The sequence below is a fragment of the Coenobita brevimanus genome, chromosome 40 (genome assembly GCF_032717465.1).
Source record: "Coenobita brevimanus isolate Jiangsu-jjx chromosome 40, ASM3271746v2, whole genome shotgun sequence".
Classification (NCBI taxonomy): domain Eukaryota; kingdom Metazoa; phylum Arthropoda; class Malacostraca; order Decapoda; family Coenobitidae; genus Coenobita; species Coenobita brevimanus.
In genome coordinates, this window is record NC_136993.1 from 37,645,399 (window position 1) to 37,666,906 (window position 21,508).

The 21,508-nt window shown below is 43.3% G+C and overlaps 2 protein-coding genes across 2 annotated transcripts; one reads left to right on the forward strand and one right to left on the reverse strand.

Moving 5' to 3' along the window:
* Positions 1 to 2,392: 2,392 nt before the first annotated feature.
* On the reverse strand, positions 2,393 to 2,779 carry LOC145397045 (uncharacterized). The gene has a single exon (XM_080270260.1). The coding sequence runs from the start codon at positions 2,777 to 2,779 to the stop codon at positions 2,393 to 2,395; it is 387 nt and encodes a 128-aa protein (XP_080126386.1).
* Positions 2,780 to 16,755: 13,976 nt separating this feature from the next.
* On the forward strand, positions 16,756 to 20,719 carry LOC145397046 (glutamate receptor 2-like). Its single transcript, XM_080270261.1, has 7 exons — positions 16,756 to 16,782; positions 17,521 to 17,600; positions 18,249 to 18,450; positions 18,992 to 19,172; positions 19,824 to 19,923; positions 20,250 to 20,379; positions 20,636 to 20,719. The coding sequence occupies exons 1-7, from the start codon at positions 16,756 to 16,758 to the stop codon at positions 20,717 to 20,719; spliced, it is 804 nt and encodes a 267-aa protein (XP_080126387.1).
* Positions 20,720 to 21,508: the final 789 nt, after the last annotated feature.

Genomic DNA, 21,508 nt, shown 5'->3' on the forward strand with positions numbered 1-21,508 from the left:
TGATATTTGGTGGCAGCGGTTTTTTCTTGCATGTATGCATTTCACTACAATAACCCAAGTACATACTGTGTTACAGTTAAATAATTTACTTTTAATGCATTTATTCAAATATGTATACAACTTGTTTAAAATGTAATATTACCGAATAATCACTATTTACCATAAATATTATATGTATACAATATTATAATCAATATTATGTACTAATAAATTAGCATATATCAATGATAATTGCTGTTGGAGGACCTTCAGCTGCGTGGCCGAGCATATGTTATGAGTCCATATTATAATTACAAATCATAATAGACAAATAGATAAATAGATAGATAAATACACAGATAGACAGCTCTATGCGAGCCTGGGAATGGGAAATGATCTTGCAAGTTACACTGAGGAAAAGCTGACGACAGACTAGGAAGTAGCCAGTCAGGAGATGATGCAGTTAGTTGGTCAGCGATCACCAGGTGAACACACATACACACATACTCACACACAGACTTCTAGAATTTTCCAACCACAGGGAACACACGTGATACGACTCCTGTTTCACCGGAATTTAGGAAAGAGAGCTCAGAAGAAGAGAGGCCATAGAATCAGCAGGGTGTAGGAAGAAAGGCTTAGCAACTTGGAAGAGAGAGAGAGAGAGAGATAGGGAGATAGATAGCGGGACTCTACTTTATACTTCGCTCTGTGTGAGAGACTTGTTAATATTTCCAAGACAAATAAAAATAGTCCCATATTATTCTTTACCTCTCCTGTCATTTGAATGACAAATGGAAAAGAAGATTATCTACTTACAAAGCTACTCAAGTATAACAACAGCTCGTCCACAAGTCTAATATATATAACTTCTCTACAAGTAACTACAAAGTCTTTTTATGATATGTGTACCTTTTGTCATCAGACACAACTAACACTTCTGGACCCTCATTCAAAATGACAAGTGTATTGTTAGTAGTAGCAAAATGGAAAGGAATGAACCACCATGCATGGTATGTTAAAGCATTCCTCATAGGTACCAATATCAGGATGCTATCATGAGTCAACTGGGCCTCCAATAATGGATAATAATACTCCAGCCGATTTTTACAAAAAAGTGATGTAAGTCCATGCTTCATTATAGCTTCGTCAAGAGCACTGCTTAAAACATGAGTATGAAGAAATAAAGCATTAACCCTATTCAAACTTGCATCGACTAAGCCTTCCACCATATTGGCTGCATGCAACTCCAAAGCGGTGACCGACACATCGAGAGCATGTAGGTACTCAGTGATTAACACCAAGTTAGTTGGGGTTGGTAGGTTAGTTTGGATATTGTTCACAATTCCTACGAGATGGTTGGTAGTCACAATTATCTCGTTAGCCTTGTTAGTGAACTCACCTAGTTGTTCATACGTGCATAAGATTAGCCTGTTATTGGCCTTAGCTGCCAATGCTAAATCATGCATCTGTCTGCCCAATAGCACTACGTCCTGTCTAGTGCTGTACCAAAGAGCTTTTGAGACAGGATACCTAGAAAATCCACAATCCTTCTCCTAGTACATGCATGAACATGCTTGGAAAGATCAGAATCTGCATAAGGTAAAGTGACATGCAATTTAGTAAGCTTGTCTACTAGCCTATCTATATGTTCAGTTTGAAGCCCGACTAATCCATGTAAGGTTTGTATGAATGCTTCACTGTTCAAGTCAATCAGCTGCTGTTTCAGGTCAGGTAACTTTCATATCTCCATCAGCTGCTGTTTAAAATCGTGTGACTTCTCCATTTCCATCACTTGGTGTTTCAAGTTAAGTAATCCTTCAAAAGCATCTCTAATAGTGACTGGAGCTCGGAGATAGTCATCCATAGAGTAGTGCACACAGACGGCGTCTTCTACCACCATGACTTCACCTAGTGGGCTCTTCAGTGCTCTTGGCATCAGTACAGTCGTGTCCGTGTCCAATGTCGTTCCATAGGTCCACCTGAAGCAATGCGAGAGGAGTTCAAGCCACAGCCACATTTCTGCAAGAGAAGATACTCCCTTAATCGCCCTTGCTGTGGGATAGTAGCTTGCTGTGATACTTTTGGATAAGGACAGGTACAGATGATGACAGGGACTGCGACGAAGAAGACAGGGGGGACAACACATCAGATGATTGGTTAGTTAGGCCTAGCTCTTGACTTACTGGCTTAATCCTGTCAGCATGTACTATCTCCTAACTCCCACTCGCATCATTCCTTATTTTTTAGGCATGTCCATGCACTCTTTGCATAATTCTACATGGCCCATGGAACTTAATGTTGAGCTTAGAAGTTCTTTCAAGATTCTGGACCATCACCTTCTGGCTTTCCTCCAGCGTCTTTTCTTGACTACCTTTGTGTTGTTTTGCCATCGTCTCTGCTCTTGAGGCTTTTAATTTTTTCCATAGTTCACTATGTATGTGTAGTCAGGGAACGCTAACACAGGAGCTTCAGTCATGGCTTTCTTGAGGTCGTTGAAACTTTTCTCTTCCGATAATCCCCATTTCCATGCTGCATCCTTCTTCAGTAGCGCCGTTAACGACGATGCGATAGCAGCATATCTGTGGACAAGACTCCTATATAAGCCAGTGAGCCCGAAAAACAAGTGAACGTCAGCCTTGGACTTGGATGTAGGGAAATTTATCAAGGCAGTAACCTTATCCGGAAGAGCCTTAATGCCATCACCCTCGACTAAGTGCCCTAGAAATCTAACACATGACTTCGGGAACTCACACTTTGACAGCTTGATTTTGAGACACGCAGACCTTAATGTTTCCATCACTCATTTTAAATGAAAGTGAGTGTCCATGTCCTTGCTCACAATTATCAAGTCATCTAGATATGCCAAGACGTCGTTCCCTAACATGTCACCAAATAATTAATTTATCATCCTCTGAAATGTCAAGGGAACATTACTCAATCCAAAAGGCATCTGGATATTACAAAGTGCCCATGGTGGGTGCTAGAGGCAGTGATGGGACGAGACTCTTTGGTCAGTTCCACCTGCCAATACCCTGATGCTAGATCCAGGCAGGTGAAAACCCCTTACACAGGGACTGTAGTAAGTCTCTGAGAGGAGGAATCGGAAAATGATCCGGTATGGTTACCTTGCTCACTTGCCGGAAATCCATAACAGGTCTCACACCACCGTCCTTTTTAGGCACCAGAAAGAGCGGTGCGTTCCAAGGTGAGAAAGAAGCCTGGATGACTTCATCATGAAGCATCTTTTCAACTTCCTCTTCCACTGCTTTCCTTTGGCTGTGCAGTAGACGGTATGCAAGCACATATATCGGATTTGTACCCGGGTACAAACTAATATGATGTTTCACCCTATCAGTCCTACCCAGCGGTTCTCCTGGAGATGCCACTACATCGGATAATTCTTTAAGAAGTGCTTGTAATCGCACCTTTTGGTTAACATTGTCTGTTATCTTCACGTATTGCCCTAGCAAACTTTCTCTCCCTAGACGTGTAGATTCCGACTGAGTCATTGTTCGCGATGTAACTACTGGAGAGATCACTGGTACATCGTCGACTTTCGTTAAGGGGGCATCATAGCATATCAAGTCGCCTACATAACAACCATTTGAGCTTAACTGTGCCACCACTCATATTTGTGATGAAGACGGGTGTCGTCTGGTCTTGTCCGTCACTGCTCAGGGTGGACTTCAGCGACAATACCTAATGTTTTACTGTCTCCGGTAAGCATGCCACATCATTTCCCAGCGACACATCATGTACTTGGACAGGAATTTTGCAGACAGTCCAACTGGGCAAGTGGTGATTCCCACTCACTACAGCCTTTACCTGCTTCCAGCCCATACCCTCTGTTTTGTGTTCGTCTGGCGATTCCCTTGATGTTACATCTGTTGGGGTAACAATCGGTTGAATGGTTCCTTGTTGGACGCCACTATTTCCAGCTTTGTTTGCTGAGGGAACAAGGCCCATAAACTCCTTCCCATTAATGGTAATGGAATGTCTCTGAGGTTGTATAATCACATTATACACATCCATGGACTTAAAGCCCAATAACCCCTCAGCTGGCAGAGGGAAGTCCCCAACCACACAGAATGTAGCGAGTAATACAGAAGATCGTTTATCTGCCCTCAGTGTCAACGGTACCTGGCTTACGATCTTCATTTTACTCCCTGTCACACCTGTCAAAATCACATTGGGTTCTGATAAAGTCCAATGTGCATGAGGCATCAGTTGTCTTAGCCTTTCTAGAGCTTTACTAGATATAATGTTTGCACATGCCCCTGTGTCAACTATCAAGGACATCTGGCCTTTCCCTATAATCCATGGAATTGACAATAAATCCACCTTTTTTATAGCTGACACACACGCATCGGTGGACTACATGACCTTTTGGGTTACTTCTGGGTGCGGCTCTGAGCTTCCTCCGAATTCGCCATGTTATCTAGTTGCTCTCTATTGGCAATGACAATGGGACAATAGTCGAGTAATGAGGACACTGCCCATGTATGACACACCACCTTTGTTCCTTTGGCTTTATAGCTTTGGCTTGGTTATGTTGTGGTGGACTGGTTACCTGGTTGCTTGTTGCCTGACTGCTTTTACCAGAAGTACTAGACTCAGACGTGGCAGTTGTGTTGGCCTTGGCTGCTTGGCATGCCGCCTTTTTAGCCTTCCAACACTTTTTATCTAGATGACCAGCCTTATGGCACAAAGTACAGAACTTACCAGCAGGGTTTGGTTTCTCTGTTTTCACAGCTAAGACAGTTCTTCCACCCTCTCCTTCACCTACCTTCGCTTTTAACTTGAAGTTCAAGTCATGAAGGACTACTTCAGGAGGTCTTTTCGCCTGCCTAAGTACTCTATCTCGCCTAGCAGGGGCCAAACAAAGCAAGTACTGGAGGTACTCTAAGAGACGACCTGAACTGACATAAGACAATCCCTCAACTATGTCTCCCCAGCCTGAAGTTACCAAAGCTTTGCTAGCTTCCACATAACATCTGCCTGCCTTCGCATGAGCTTGGCCTTCAGTACAATTTGGATACTGCTGTGCCCTATTTATCATTCTAAACACACACGCATCTGGCACATAGCAGTCTCTTTCGAATGTATTTATAAGGGGTTCCTTAAACCTCTCATATTCCTGAGCAGTGGGTCCGGTTTGCAAATAGAGTGCCTGAAGGATTTCAGCTGCCTGGGAATTCGGCTCAATATGAGCTTTAGCATGCCAAATTTTCTCCCCATTACTAGCAAGCTTCAATCTATTTATCTGAGTCTCACAGTCTCTTAGGAGCCTATGTATGTCATAGTCATCTTCCCAGTTAAACTGTATAGTTGGTTGTGCTGTAGGCAACACCTTTATGCTGAGTTCAAAGGTGACTAGGCAATGGAAGGTCCCTGAGATTGCCTAACTGGCGCTACAGGTGGTAAAGTTTGGGGTAAACTAGCAGTAGTGAGGTTAGTAGTTGCCATATTAGGCGCATGCCATATAGGACTGTTAACATGGGTTGCATGCCAGCACTGTTAGTATTGAGGCCCCAAGGATTAGCATACGGAGCATGAGGAAACAAATGATACTGCCCCTGCTGTCCAAAAGCCTGCGGGGTGCTAAACATGCCCGAGGAAAAAGTGGGTACGTAAGTGGTTGGATTAATTTCAGAGCTTAGTGGATTTTGTGGATTTGTTACATGGGTGATGCTGTTGACTGTTCTGCTCCAATGTTCAGAGTCTCATCTGCATTAGGAGTGCCTTCATCAGTAGGACCAGTGGACATTTCGGAACTAGTTTGACACTCAGGCACTGTTTGATATGTACGTCCAGAACGCAAACGCAAAACAATCAAGTCTTCCCCAGTACCTAGTTGCTCAGAAGCTTCCTGGCTACCTTCAAGTCTATCCCCAAGATTTCGTGCACTCATACTATCCAACACTTGTACATTTTTATTCCAATTTCTCTGCTCTCCACTCATGTAAGTCTAAGTCTGATTCTAAGTCTGGTTCACCAAACTCTAATTCCCACTGTACCACTTCTAAAGAGACAGCTCCTTCCTCAGTTGTTGGTTGTTTCTTATCCTTTTTAATCTTTCGTCCCAACCTTCTCAGCCTATCCATCTAATCTTTACCAGCAACTATTCCCTTTCCAGTCACAGGGAGTTATGTTTTTTTTTTTTTTTTTTTATTAAGGTTCTTTATTAACCGTTCAGTACAAGCCCCAACACTCTGGGGAGCACTGTCCCTGAAGGCCAAGCAGGGAGGGGTGCATGAGGAAAACATAATCGGTGTCACAGGGCATAGAAGGTACAGAAGGAATTATCATTACAAGCACAATAATGAGCAAAAGGCATACAATGATACATACATGGTGCAAAGTTGGCACAGTAATTATCATTACAAATTTTGATATTAGTGAAGTGGTACATAGATACACACGTATGTACATACATAAGCAGAGAGAGGCACATATGCACACACACATGTATGTATATATCTATACATATATGTATATATTCATGCAGATGTAGCAACAGACATACAGCATGTATAAGATAGGTACGTATGTATAAAGATATGGGTATGTGTACTGGCGTGCATACATATTGATATGCAACATGCACATATAATTATATGGTATATTCATATATACATAGACAGGGAGACAAATGTATACATATACACCCTAAGTAGATACATATACATAGTCACACACACAGGTGGGTAGATAGAGAAAAAAAACATGATATGCATTATAAAATAAACTCTTGATTCAAAATCCCAGTACTAGGACACTACATGCACATCCACCTGATGTGTGCGCATGTGCGTGGACAACACACACAGACACACACACACGGGAGACACCAAGCAGTGAAGACGTTCGCCGACGGCGCTCCACCGAGCCAGCACGGCCAGTGGCATTACCTTAATTAGTATCTTTATATGAGTCAAGCTCTGTACCAGGTTAGACTAAATGTTTTTTTATTATAAAAAAAAATAAAAATAAAAAAAAGTTTAAACAAGACTTGTTTAAACAGAAAAGAGAACCGAGTGGCGAAAGAATGTGTTCAGTCAGCTGATGTTTGTTTAGACTACAAAGGCCCCAGGGAATGTAAGTATTCCGTACTTTTAGTATTGCAAAATGGACACATACTTTAGTAAAGCAAATTTGGAAAAGAAAAGGGATAAAGGTAGAAAGCAAGATGATGATTTCTACCAAGAACTGGTTGAAATGGAGACTCACAACAGACTGGTTGAACGTGTACACAAACTAGAGATGGCTTTCAAAAATGAAATTGATGAAATAAAGAAGCAGATGCACTTGCAAAAGGAAGAAATAGAAAAACTAGGAAGGGAGGTCAACAAGAAAGACACAACCATCAGTGAATTAACAGTGGAATTGAGTACACTTAGGAGGAAAATGAGTGAAATGGCAAGTACAGTAGTCAATCACGAGAGTATTATGGAAGAGTTCAAAAATGATACGGAGACAATTAGGCAAGTAAGCAGTCTGATAGACCAGAGCAGTGATATTGTGGAGAAGATAATACAGGTGAATGAAGTTGTGCAAAGCTACAAAAATGATGTGGAAACCAAGTATGCTGAAATTGTGAAAGTAAAGAAAGACTTAGAAACAAGGGTGGAAGAAAAAAGCATTAAACAGGAAGTGAAAAGAATATTCCAAAACAACCCAAAGTTAGTCAGAGATTCAGTAGATATCAACAAATCTATAATAATAACTGGTATAGAAGAGGAAGAAGTAAAAAACAAGATCACAAGAGACAAAAAGGAGATGGCAAATGTAATGAGCTTACTGAAAGAAGTAACAGAGAAAATCTGTAGTAAAGACATAGAGGAACACAAGAGGTTAGGGAAATATGAGAAAAACAAGTCAAGACCTCTAAAGGTGACTTTCCAGAGTGTAAACACTGTGGAGGAGATACTAAAAAATGCAAAGAATCTTATGGGAAAAGAGGAGTTCAAAAATGTATGGATAAAAGGATGCCTAACACAAAAGGAACTGGAATTACTGAAAGAGAAGTGGGAGGAAGCAAAAAAAAAAAAAAAAAAAAAAAAAATGAGGGAAGATCAGAGGAGGAGAAGAACACATTTTTTTACAAAGTAATAGGACTGCAGGTACGAAAGTGGTACATAACCAGGAGGGAATAAAAAGGAGGAAGGTAGTAGAACCATGTCATGACAAGTATATAAACAAGATGATGAAGTTGATGTACTCAAATGTGGATGGAATGGTATCTAAATTTTTAGAGATGAATGATTATGTCAGAGAAAATGAACCACATATAATATGCCTAACTGAAACAAAATTAACACCATGGATATCAAATGACATACTATACTTAGAGGAATATACAATATGGAGAAGAGATAGAAATTTAAAAAAAGGAGGAGGAATTATAATATTAACTACGAAAAATCTAAAAGTCAATGAAATAAAACCAGATATACTATCACAAGTAGAACTGCTTGCAGAAGAGATCAAGACATCTGAAGGGAAAGTAATTGTAGCCAATATGTACATGCCACCCAGATCAAACACATGGGAAAGAGACGAATATGAGGACTTGGCAGAGAGTACAATTCAGAGTTTAAGAGCATTACTACATAAAATGGAAGAGAAATCGGAAAGAATTATATTAACTGGAGATTTTAATACAAATAAAAATTGGAATACTCTAGATATAATTACCCAAGAAAGCTGTTGGGACCAAAATCTCCTGGATCTCGTGCAAGAGTTTTTCCTAACGCAACATGTGAGGGAAACCACCAGAAAAAGAGGACTTGATGTACGTTCAATGCTAGATCTCATATTTACTAGGCAAGAAAATGATATTGACAATTTAATATATCACCCACCATTCGGCAAAAGCGATCATGCAGTACTAAATTGCAACTTCAGGATAGCTTATGACATAGTTAACAGCAATGAAAGTTACAAAAAGAGTCTAAACTATAAAAAGGGAAATTATCATGACCTAAAGAATAATTTCTTAGAAGTTGATTGAGAAAATGAGCTTAGAGGACAAGATTTAAATGCTGTATATAACAAATTCTGTGAATTTTATGAAATAGGAGTCCAGAAATACATCCCACAGCACAAAGAAGCAGATAAGAAAATACAGAAATGGTTCAATACAGAATCTAAAAAATCAAAAGAAAGAAGAGATTTGTTGTGGAATAGATACAGAAGACACAATAGTGAAAGGGCATATAATAATTACAAACAGGCAAGAAACGATTATACAAGAATAAGGAGGGAAGTCCAAAAACAGTTTGAGGAGGATATCATAAATAAAAACAGTGATCAACCGAAGCAATTTTACAGCTACATCAGAAGCAATACCAAAGTAAAAGATAAAATACAATCCATTACGGACGAGGGAATCACCTATACTGAGGAGAAAGATATTTATGAAGCACTAAATAAGAATTTCCAATCAGTTTTTACAGATGAAAAAAATTTTGAGAGGGACTATGTGGAACATGGATGCCCACACATACTACCAGATGTACAAATATCAGAAAAAGTAATACAGGAGGAGTTAAGTAAATTAGACCGAGGAAAAGCAAGTGGTCCTGATGAAATTTCATGTTGGGTACTACGAGAATGTGCAAAGGAGTTAAGTAAATCATTATTTTTAATTTTCAAGAAATCCTTAAGTCAAGGTAAACTACCTGATATGTGGAAGAAAGCAAATATTGTCCCCTTATTCAAGAAAGGGAACAGACACAATCCACTCAACTACCGACCAGTATCACTGACCAGTGTCGTAAGCAAGGTATTAGAAAAGCTTATAAGAAAAGCTTGGATAAATCATCTAGAAGAACACAATATGATAACAGAAAGACAGTTTGGTTTTAGAAAAGGAAAATCATGTGTTACTAATCTGTTGAGCTACTACGACAGAGTAACAAACACAATGCAGGAAAGAGAAGGATGGGTGGACAGTGTCTATTGAGATTTCAAGAAAGCATTTGACACAGTACCACACCAAAGACTTTTATGGAAACTGTACCATCAAGGAGGAATTCGAGGCAAACTGTTTTGTTGGATGCAAGATTTTCTCATAAAAAGGGAAATGAGAACAGTACTAAGGGGAAACTACTCACCATGGAAAGAAGTGACTAGTGGAGTACCACAGGGTTCAGTGCTGGCACCAATCATGTTTTTAGTGTATATAAATGATATAGACAGTAACACTGGAAATGAAAGCTATCTAAATATGTTTGCAGATGATGCAAAAATACAAAGGAGAATTACTAACAGACTCTTGTAAAGAACTACAAGAAGAATTAAATAAACTTCATGAATGGAGTAATACAGGGCAAATGGAATTCAATGTGGACAAGTGTCATGTAATCTAGTTTGGTAAAAGTGGAAAAAGACCTGATTGGGATTATACGTTAGGAAATAAAACCCTACACACATCAGAAAGAGAGAAGGACCTAGGTGTGATTATCAATAACAGACCATCTCCGGCTGACCACATCAGTGAGAAGGTACGGAACATGTATACACTGCTTGCAAATATGAGAATAGCATTCACATACATAAATGAAGACATGCTAAGAAGGATAATAACATCATTCATCAGGCCAACCCTGGAGTATGCATCAGTAGTCTGGAGTCCTCATCTCAAAAAACACATAGACAAGATTGAAAAAGTTCAAAGGACCGCTACAAGATGGATACCAAGCTTAAGGGATCTAAGCTACGAAGAAAGACTAAATAAACTGAATCTACCAACAATACAGGAGAGAAGAAAAAGAGGTGACATGATAATGCTGTATAAATGCATATCAGGGAAGGAGAAAATAGACATAAATGATTACTTAACATATTGGGAAGCATCAGCAAGAGGACACTGCAAAAAACTGCATAAGAAGAGAGGTGATAAAGACGTAAGGAAATTCAGCTTCCCAAACAGAGCAATTGATCATTGGAATGCATTACCGAATGAAATAGTGTGTGTCAAAACAATTCACAAATTTAAGGATATGTACGATAAGTATGGTTTAAGACACGGGACAGTACGAGCTTGGCTCATTCCTGTAAAGATACAATTAGGTAAGAACACACACACACACACCTTAATGCCCAATCACTGTCCTAGTGTCAGAGCATTACAATGAAAAGAAGTCGGGGTGAAGGGGGAGAATGTCTTCGAGTACATCAAGATGTGTGATGAAGTAGGTACACAAAGCAGAAAACAAGAGTCCAGGGGGTCTAAAGGGAGCAATAACTGGACAGTTAACGATATGATGTGATAATGCTTCATCCATTGGATTGTGACAGAGTTTACATGGCCTGTTGGCGGTCGGTTGTCCGATGATTTCCCCTGAGGAGCGACACCCAAGGCAAATGCTGGCGACGGCCACATCACAGCAGCGGATGTGGCTGAGGTGCTTGCCATAGGTGTGTCTCACGCCACGGTAGGTGTCATAGTGCTTGATGGTGACACTAGTGGGACGTTCAGCATCGGTATGCAGGGCTAGGTCCTCTCTGGACTCCTCAAGGATTCTCCTGACAATTGTTGTTGACACAGGGAAGCGGATGACAGCTCGGGGGAGGCTGCAGGCAGCTTGGGCCAGGCGATCTGCCTGGTCATGGCGGATGTGACCAACATGAGCTGGGATCCAAATAAAAGAAACACTGAGACCAAGAGCGTGAGCCTGATGAAGGCGAGAGTAGAGAGAGATGAAGAGGGGGGAGGAGCGTTAGGGGAGGTTGCGAAGTAAGGCAAGGGCAGCTTGGGAATCGCTGATGATTAAACCTGGTAGGTGACGAGAGATAAGGAACTCAAGGGCAGAGCGTATAGCAGATAGTTCACACTGGGTTACTGCTGGCCCAATTGGGAAGGCGGTGGGAGGTGGAGAAGACGGGAGGATGCAGAGTTAGTAAAGGTAATGCAAGCAGCTCCAGCCCGGCCGTTAGCGAGGACAGAACTGTCAGTGTAGATGTGAACAGGAGGGGAAGGGTAGGTGCGGGCTATGGAGTGAAGGGTTTCAGTGATGGAAAGCTGTGAGGGGATGGATAAGCGGTCAGAAGCAGTGGCAGAAGGTGTGTAGTGCACAGCAGGAGTCGTACGTGTCCAGGTAGGGGGCAAAGAGTCAGTAGAGATGGGAGTGACAAGATCAGCATGGATGCTGGCGGGATCACAGCCAGAAAGCTGGAGAGGACAGTTGAGTGCTGAACGAATTCGTTTTAGCCAGAATGCCAGGCCTGGTAAATGAGTATGCCGGATCCGACCTAGGTGAATGGAATCTGAAAGAATGTCAACCAGTTGGGAGAAAAAGGATGAAGCAGGAGACAGAAATGAGGTCAAACACTGTGTGGCAAAGCAGACTCCAAGAATATGAATGCAATCGGTGATGGGACATAGATTGAGTTCATGGAGCATGTTAACTACTCTGGCAGACCTGGGGCGATGAAGAATGAGGCGCATCGCCCAATTTTGTATCACTTCAAGTGGTTGGAGCTGTGCTGGGGGGACAAGGGAGAGAGGGATAGCATGATAATCAAGAAGGGAGCGAATATATAGCAGGTAAAATGATCGAGCGACGGGGATGCTGACCCCATGCGAGTCACAAGTGAGTGTGCCAAGGAGTTTAAGTTTCTGGTGAAGGCAGGTGCAGATAGTGGAGACATGCTGGGAGGGGTTAAAGAGGGAAGAAAGGGGAATTCCGAGATATGTATAATCCTGCACTACCCCGAGATGAGAGCCGAGGAGGGTTATAGTTGTGCAAGCAAGCCTATGAGTGGGGGATCGTGTAAACAGTTTGGTTTTGGCAGTGTTGATAATTAACCCACAAGCAGAAGCAGCCTGCCTGAACAAAACGAGGAGACACTGGAGAGTGACGGGAGAGGGTGAGTGGATGCTGATATCATCAGCATAGGTTAGGATCAGAGAGGAATCAGGGATAGGACCTAAAAGAAGGAGGAGTCTATTCATGAGAAGATTTAAGAGGATGGGGTTAAGTACCCAACCATAAGGCGTGCCAAGATTGAAGAGTCGATAATCATTAACCGCCCACAACACAGAACCCGACAGTGACGATGAGACAGGTAACTTTCCAACCAGCAGAACAGGTGGCCAGATACACCCAGGTCGGCAAGTTCGTCAAGCATGATGTCACGGTTTGCGATGTCGAATGCAGCTTTGAGGTCAGTGAAGGCTGAACAGGAGGAGGATGTGATGTGAATAATTCTGCAAGGCAATGTTGTGTGCTTCGGCCTGGGAGGAAACCAAAAAGATGAGGAGAAAGCTGGTCCTGGAGAAGATCGTGGAGCCTTGCTAAAAGAATTCTCTTGAGGACTTTGCAGATGCAGGAAGTCAGGGAAATGGGACGGAAATCGGAGGAATTAGGCTTAGGGATGGGGATGATGGTGCTACAGGTCCAGTCTGCAGGGAGACTACCTTTGGAAAGACTCAGGTTGAACAGTGAGAGTAGGGGATTACCAGGGACTTGAGCAATGAGTCTGAGTGTGGCGTAGGTGATCCCGTCATCACCCAGGGCAGCTGCTGTGCCTTGCAATAGTGCAAAGCACAACTCCTCACCGGTGATGGGGTGATCATTGAGGGGAGAGGGAGTGGAGCGAGCCTCTGCAATACGTCCTAGCCTGTTTCCGCTAGCAGCCGAGAGGCGAGCCTTGATGGGGGGAGGCAGGGATGTCAGCTGAGATTGGGGGGATTGTGGTGGAGAGGAGGGGAGGGGGACTTATGTGACAGAACAACTCTATCATCAAGCCGCCAAGCCTTAGATTGAGGAGTGTGTGCGTTAATATGCTGGAGAAAGTCATGCCAATACTCCTGGCGAACACTGTGTTTAAGGTCACGGGAGGACCTGGCTGCAGTATGGTAGGAGTGGAGGTTGTCAGCGGTGAGGTCAGCATGGCACATAGCCGTTGCTCACTTCACTTCCTCCTTGCTGTCATGTAGATGGAGGTCCCTTACCCACTCCCCAGCCTGGCGAGCAGAGGTTTTCGTATGATTGACTTGCAGCACATAATAATCATAGAACGTTTGTACTACGATAACTAGGGAGGTGTATAGTTCAGATGATGTTGTGAACAAATGACTGGCAAACCAGGTGGTTAACATGACCTTGAAAATGGGTTGCAGCTGAATAAGGATATTTATCTTTTTCCTGACATGGCAGTGCTGGGAGTGAAGTATGGGAATGGAATATGTGGCACGGATGGCATTGTGGTCGGAGATAAGAGTAGGGACAATGTCAACAGTGACAGCATATTGGACCATGTTGCTACCAAAGACGATATCGAGATAGCCTCCCCCAACATGAGTGGGATGAGGAGTGGGGAATGAATGCAGATGATGGTTATTGCCAAAGTCATGGAGACGATGACCAGCGGAAGAAGCACAGGAATCGCCAAATGACGGATGAGAGGCATTAAAATCACCCAGGTAAAAGATAAGTGAGGAGTGGCGGGTAAGTAAAGTGGTGTTGTCACCCCCAGTTGGACTGAGATACACCTTACATATATACAAAGAGGCTTCGTTGACAGTGAGGCGAAATAAGTGAAAAAGGGAGGAGTGAGAAAAGGCAGGTGATTTGGTAATGAGGGTGTGAGGAATAGGGTGATGAGTGTATGTAACCAGGCCTCGGCCAGAGTGAGTATGATAGCAGTGGTATCCCCGAAGCCTGGGTGGGGGACTGGGATGATGAGAGCGAGGGAAAGCCTCCTGAAGGCAGATAACAGCTGGGTGATGAGATGAAGCATAATGAGAACGGTCAGCCAAGCGGCGATGGATGCTTCGTATGTTCAAAGATAACACATAATATTGTCTAGGTTTGGGAGCCATTGGGACAAGGGGGGAGACGGAGAACTGTCATAAGAGAGTTGGGGAATGGATGGTTGGGGAAGTGGAGGAAAGGAGGAGGAAAGTGGGTGGAAAGGCATGAGAGAGGGAGATCCCATATATGCGGTTGTCGGGAGAGAGGGAGGGAGGGAGGGGGAGGGGAGAGGGTGGCAAAGATGCGAGGATGTATGGGGTAAAGGAGTGGGTGAGGGAGTACAGACAGAGGAGGCTTGTGTGAGAGGGTGAGGCTAGGACACAGGTGGAGGGACAAGGCTGGGTGGTAGTGAGATGGGAGGGAGGGAAAGAGCAGGGATAACAGTAGGTGTGGTAATTACATGGAAGTTGGTTTGTGGGAGCTGGAAGGTAGGCATAGAGGGAATATTAAGGTCAGAAAATACATACAAAAGGAGACTGCATAGTTCCTCATACTGTTGCTGAAGGAGTTGAAGTTGATGGTCCGAGGGGTGGGGGAGGGGATGAGGGGGGGAGGGGTGAACAGCTTGTTGTGGGACACGGGGAGGGGCAGGGACTGAGGGAGAGGGGGGAGGGGGGCATGATGTAGAACCAGAGGCGGGAGGGTGCATCGGCTGATGAACGGGAGCAAGGGTGGCGGTGGGGGCAGGAGCAGGGGCAAGGCAGGGTGAGTGACAAGTTGGGCAATACAGGTGCCAAGCAGTGACGCCCACACGCCCACACCGAGGGCACTGGAACTGCGGTGAATGTAGGATACGAGGGTGGGCAGCCATGGGGTCTGTGGGGGCTGGTGGCGGGGTTGGTAGAGGCAGTTCCGGGAACTCAGATGAGTAAGGGTCAGGTGGACAGGGACTGGGAGAGTGAATCATGGCAGAGTGCCTGACAGGGCAGGTTGTGGTGGAATGGGGACCAATGCACATACCACACCATTCTGCAGACCGGCATTAGCGTGAGATGTGGCCGGACTCATAATAGCAATAACACAAGGGCTGTGATGGCTTGGCCTCTACGAAGGTACGTGGGGGAAAGAATAGCTCATAGCAGTATTCGGGAGGGGGGAGTCTTCTCCCTCCCATACAACAATGGCATGGTTGATGGGTTCTCCCAAAGAGTTGTACAGGCGACGTGCTCGCTTGACACCAAGTATATTGTGTAGAACTGTAACAGAGCAGTCAGTTGCCATGCATTTCACAAGGTATTCCGGCAATTTCTTCATTCTAATTAGGGCATCATGGCGTACAAATTTGACGCCCTCAATTGTTATGGTCTTGATGAGATCGGGATGATTCCTGTGGATGTAGATGTTAGGAGGTGTTGGAGACATGAGGCGAACAGCTTCAGAGTGTTGAGTGATGAGGGGGCGAGTGGACGCATGCTGGCACCAGACACCACAGACAGCAGGTGTTCATGTGGAGGGAAATGCCAGGCGCACATATTGGTCTTGTGGTATGACAGGAGGGAGCCGGAGAGGGGGGTATGTGGCCACAGGAGGGGTGCTGATGGTGAGGGCAAAAGCAGGGTCATCAGGGCTGGAGGAGTGTGAAATTATGGTGGAGGGTCGTTTTGTGTGGTTGGCACTTGGTGCCTGGATGTTGGGGTAGGTGACCGCTAGTTCAGCACTCTCCTCTGTAGGGAAGCATGAGGCACTAGGATCATCATCTTCACCACTAGCACTATCATGCCTGATGCGTTTAATTGTTCCAGTAGTAGGTTTGTTGGATGCAGCAGGATCACCAACAGTCAAGGCTGAAGTGTGGGGGGCACCAGTGTCTGGCGGGGAGTGTGTGTGACGGCGTACAACAGTTGGGGGGGTAGCACTGGGCGTAGTAGCAGTTTGTGTTGTGCTACCGGGGGGCTGGCACCCCATTTTGGTTTTGGTTTTGGTTTGTGCTTGCCTTTGCCCATAACACTGACCTTGCCGGGTATTAATGTTATTAACACTGCACAACGAGTAGGAAGGATAGCCCAGAATGCCACACAAATGCCTGGGGCATGGGGTACACACGTCTGCACACCACCAAGACAGGGCTAGGACTGGAAATTATGGACTGACACAAATAGATTAGTTATGAGGTTAACAATAGAGAACAGGACACAGACAAGATACACAGAAAACAATAATGTTAGGGGTGATTGAGAAACCTTTATCTTCACACATTTCCTATACTACCATGTGCTGATAGGAAAGTGTGTGTCTTGTGGATGATATGCATGTACACTAACCTAGGTGTATTCAGATGATGATGAAATCCAGACAGATTCGCACTGCAATTCCACAGAAATCGCACACACTCGTCAGGTCTCCTCGCTCCAGCCACGCTGACACATAGCCTCCACGCTTGCCTCAAGCTGATTGCCACCCTCTCATGCGCCTCACCTCTCAGGATGATGTCACCCCTCTCAGCACAGGCCTTGAGTTTCTCCCTCATCACAGAAAGATATCTTGCCAGATCTCGCTAGAGACAGAGATGCAAGTCTTGAGAAAACGAGTTTCACTACTCCAATTTTCCTGCTCTCACTGTTCTATCCTTTACCTCACTCTGCAATTAGTCCCTTTGCAAAAGTGGAATTTTCTTTGATATTCTATTATTCACCTGAGATTAAGATGCAACACGATCGGTTCCAAGGGTTGCTCACTTCACATAAGCTAGGGTCCCTTTTTCGGCACTTTTCATATTCCAGCACAAGGCCACCAATTATATGTTTCCGGCATAGGCTCTGTTGAAGTTCCACAGTTAGCCACCGACATTGATGATGATGAGCCTGTGAATCAGGAGCAGGTAGCGTGTCAGGTGAATCAGAAAAACAGGAGCAGGTATGTGTCCCCCTCTTTATTATGCCACAGAAAGACACAGTTGTGACAAGAGAAAGTAACGGAATGGAGCGTCTCTGATAGGAGCTTGAAGTGATCTGACTGCCTCACTGCCCAGCCTTGGGAACCAGCACAGGTCAGCAGAATTAAGAGATCCCACTATCTTTCAGACATAGGGAGATATATACATGAGTAGGTATGAGTTACAACTCTACCATGCACACCATACATCTCAATAAGGCAGTATTAACTGTATATGTAGTAGTAACACATTATTTCCCCAAGACTGAGATGTATACAGAATTTATGCCCGTCCCTCACCCCTCCTTTATTCTCCCTGTTTACGTCTAAAACCGCAAGCCTTAGCATGTCTGGCCTTCTCTAAGGGAGAGGATGTATTTGGGTATTCATCTCAACACTACAATACATATTCATTAAATATGAATAAACACATCGATGTATATAACACGTAAAAGTAGTGTGATACATAACTCATTATGGAAGTGATGCCAGAACCAGAACAATATGAATGGTTACAAAAACAGTAAGTAATCACAACCACATGAGAGAATATCAGAGTGTAGTAATAACTAAGTTATGCCTTAATTTGTAATAAAATCATGTGCTTATTTCAGATGTCAGTCCTGTCAGGACATGGTGGGTATGGGAGCGTGTGGTGTTGGGTGTGTGGATGCTGACAACTGTGGTGCTGACACGTAGCTATTCAGGCAACCTGGTGTCCCTCCTGGCTGTCAGACACATCCCAATGCCCATACAGTCTCTCAGGGACGTGGTCGATAACCCTGTTACATTTTTAGTGCAGAAGGGAACTAATCAGGCTTACACTATTCAGGTTAGCATTTACCCCTTGAAGGCTTATATAGTAGCACATAAACGTCATTGCACATAAGTGTATTTCTTGGCTTTCTCAGTCGACGGACCTACTGTGATTATGGCAAGACTCGGATATATTCTGAGGTAAATTGTCTGATCATGCGGCCCAAGATATATGGAGAAAATTAAAAATATTCCATATCAATAGGTCATGTTCTGGGCAAGCCATTTCTCAATACCAGACTTACTGCAGGGGACAGTGAAAAGGCATATGCCAACAACACAAACAGATTATACGGGTTATTCTTCCAGAGTTAATATGAATTAACACCGTTGGGGAATTTATGTTACGGTATGTCTGGTTCTGGGGTAATTGTAGAAAAAGTATATAAATCACACTCAAAGGCATTCATTTCGTTACTTCCAGGTGGTTAAAATTAGTGCTTTCCACGAAATAAGTACATGATCGAGGACATAACATTAAAATATGTGCAGTTACAGTTTGGATTACTTAGGCCCTAAAGTTACAGCCTTTAAGACAGTCATTGTGCTACTTTCAGACGGCTGAGAGTGGCGTTTTCCGTGACCTAAATAATCTGCAAAAGGAAGGTAGATTTCAAACCGTCCACGCCTCTGAGGTGACGAAGAACCTAGATGTCAAAGTGAGGAGGGGTGACCACACCCTAATGGACGTGGAGGACGTGACCAAGATGATGATGGCACAGGACTTTTCAGTGACAGGCGGGTTAGAGACAGACAGACAGACAGACAGACAGACAGACAGACAGACAGAGATTGTGTGTGTGTGTGTGTGTGTGTGTGTGTGTGTGTGTGTGTGTGTGTGTGTGTGTGTGTGTGTGTGTGTGTGTGTGTGTGTGTGTGTGTGTGCGCGCGCGCGCGCGCGCATCATGAATTTGCCCATACACTGGCATACCTATGACAGGTGATGAACTAGGGACCCACCTAGGCTGCAGAAAATGGCTCAGCGGTATCAAGAACAAAGGACAAAAAGGTCATCTTAACCCAATTGCCGTAGAATAAAACCATTGCATTTTTTTTTTTTTTTTTAATTATACTTCGGGAGACATCAGACAATTTCAGGTTGACCTTGACCTGGGAGTATGCTTGTGATCCTTTGTTATTTACGATTAAGAAATTGGACCCCATAATAAAAGAACTGTAGACAGCATTATTCCGAGACAATGTTTGGTAGTTTCAGCGTCAGGCCGGCTTGTATTTTGTTGACCATGATTACGTTTTTTATCATCCAGTATTTTACGAGAATTCTACTTCATAAATCGTAAGACCGCTGACAGATATAACGCAAAGATCATACAGAGTATTCACTGTACTAATTTTGCCTATATTTTATTATTTTCTTGGTGTCAACAGGAAAGTGTGACTTCTATCTAGCACGTGAAAAGTTCCTATACTCTATGCATGCCATGACGGGGCCCAAAGACAGCCCACTCATCAACGCTGTCAGCCGCAGGTCAGCTATATCATACATCAGTTTTATCTGCTTGATCTGGTAGGTTACTCCTGAGATGATTAAGATAATTCGGCTTTATCAAAATTAATATTTAAAAAGTTTATTTGGATGAATAGGTTATCAGTTGGCTACTCTGATTTTACCTTAACTTGGCCTAAAATTGCCATCTCTGCATTTTCAATGCGTAATTGTAATAGTTGCTTATCACTAGAACTGTGCTGGTCATGAAGGAGTAGTTAAGTGAACAAAGCTACAAAAGGACAAAAATCTGGGCCAAGTTAAGGTGAAAAGTTTATGGTAACATATTCATAATCACGTGTTTCCAGGATCATAACAGTGAGAGAAGCAGGTATGTACGACCACTGGATCAACAGCTACACCCCCAACATGACCACCTGCCTCAACCCACCCACAACCATGGCCGTCAGATCCTCACTCAGCCTCTCCAATATATGGGTAACTTCCTCACTGTGCTTTCGTGAGCCATACTTTCTACTCATCCATCCATCTCTCTATCTATCTGTCGTTCCATCCATCTATCCATCCACCTATCCATTCATCCATCTCTCTCTCTCTCTCTCTCTCTCTCTCTCTCTCTCTCTCTCTCTCTCTCTCTCTCTCTCTCTCTTCATATATATTGTATTAAGTGAACCGGTAATACATGTACTAAATATGTTTCAGTTTCCTAAAAGTATATTCTCTCACATTGCAGGGAACACTGGTGGTTTACGTGGCTGGCCTGGCAATTAGTTTTCATGTGTTCTGCTTCGAGCTCATCTACTCACACCTCCGGTAATGTGTCCGTCATGAAGGATGTGAGGCTGTTGGAGTGGCAGAGTCGAATCAGTTAACCACCGGCGTTTGGGGTTCATAATGCAAGTTACTGGCCAGGTTGTATACTAGATATCTTGCAGAGTAAATTATGACGTTGAGAGAACGAGTTTATAAGAAAAAAAAAAAACAATTTCTTCACCTCAAGCGTCATTTATATTTCATTTTTGCTATTAATGCAACTTTTATTGAGCGAGAAGCTGATCTTGAGTTTGATTGGACACATTGTGAAACTCTTCTATGCTGAGGGGAACAGTCTAGAAATGGCAAACACAAAATATGAAGGATATCAAATTATTTAACCAGTTTATATTTAATTCTTGCTGCAGACAATTTATTCACCTTACAAGCCTTTTGAAATGAAGCTGGTTACATATGACCTTCATTTACCACTTTGTCTTTGGCACGTCTCCCGGACGCTGACTTATAAAATCGTCTAGTGATGGCAGGAAAAAGCAATAAAATGTTACCGACCTGAAAGGTTAAAACGCTAAAGGATGTTAAATAAAATCGTATAAAAATAACAGACATTCAATAAAAGATTCCTTAATAACGATAATCCCTTCCTTACGAGAACAGTCTCAAACATTACAAAGCAGACCCCTCAGAGCAAGAATCTATATATACAGTATGTCTATATGTCTATCTATCTATCAATTGCTAGACGCCTCAATCCCTTAAGGGGTGACCAAAAACAAATTGCCTCCAAGTCTCCCTGTCTTCTACCATCTGGCTGTCCTTCCTCCAACTCATA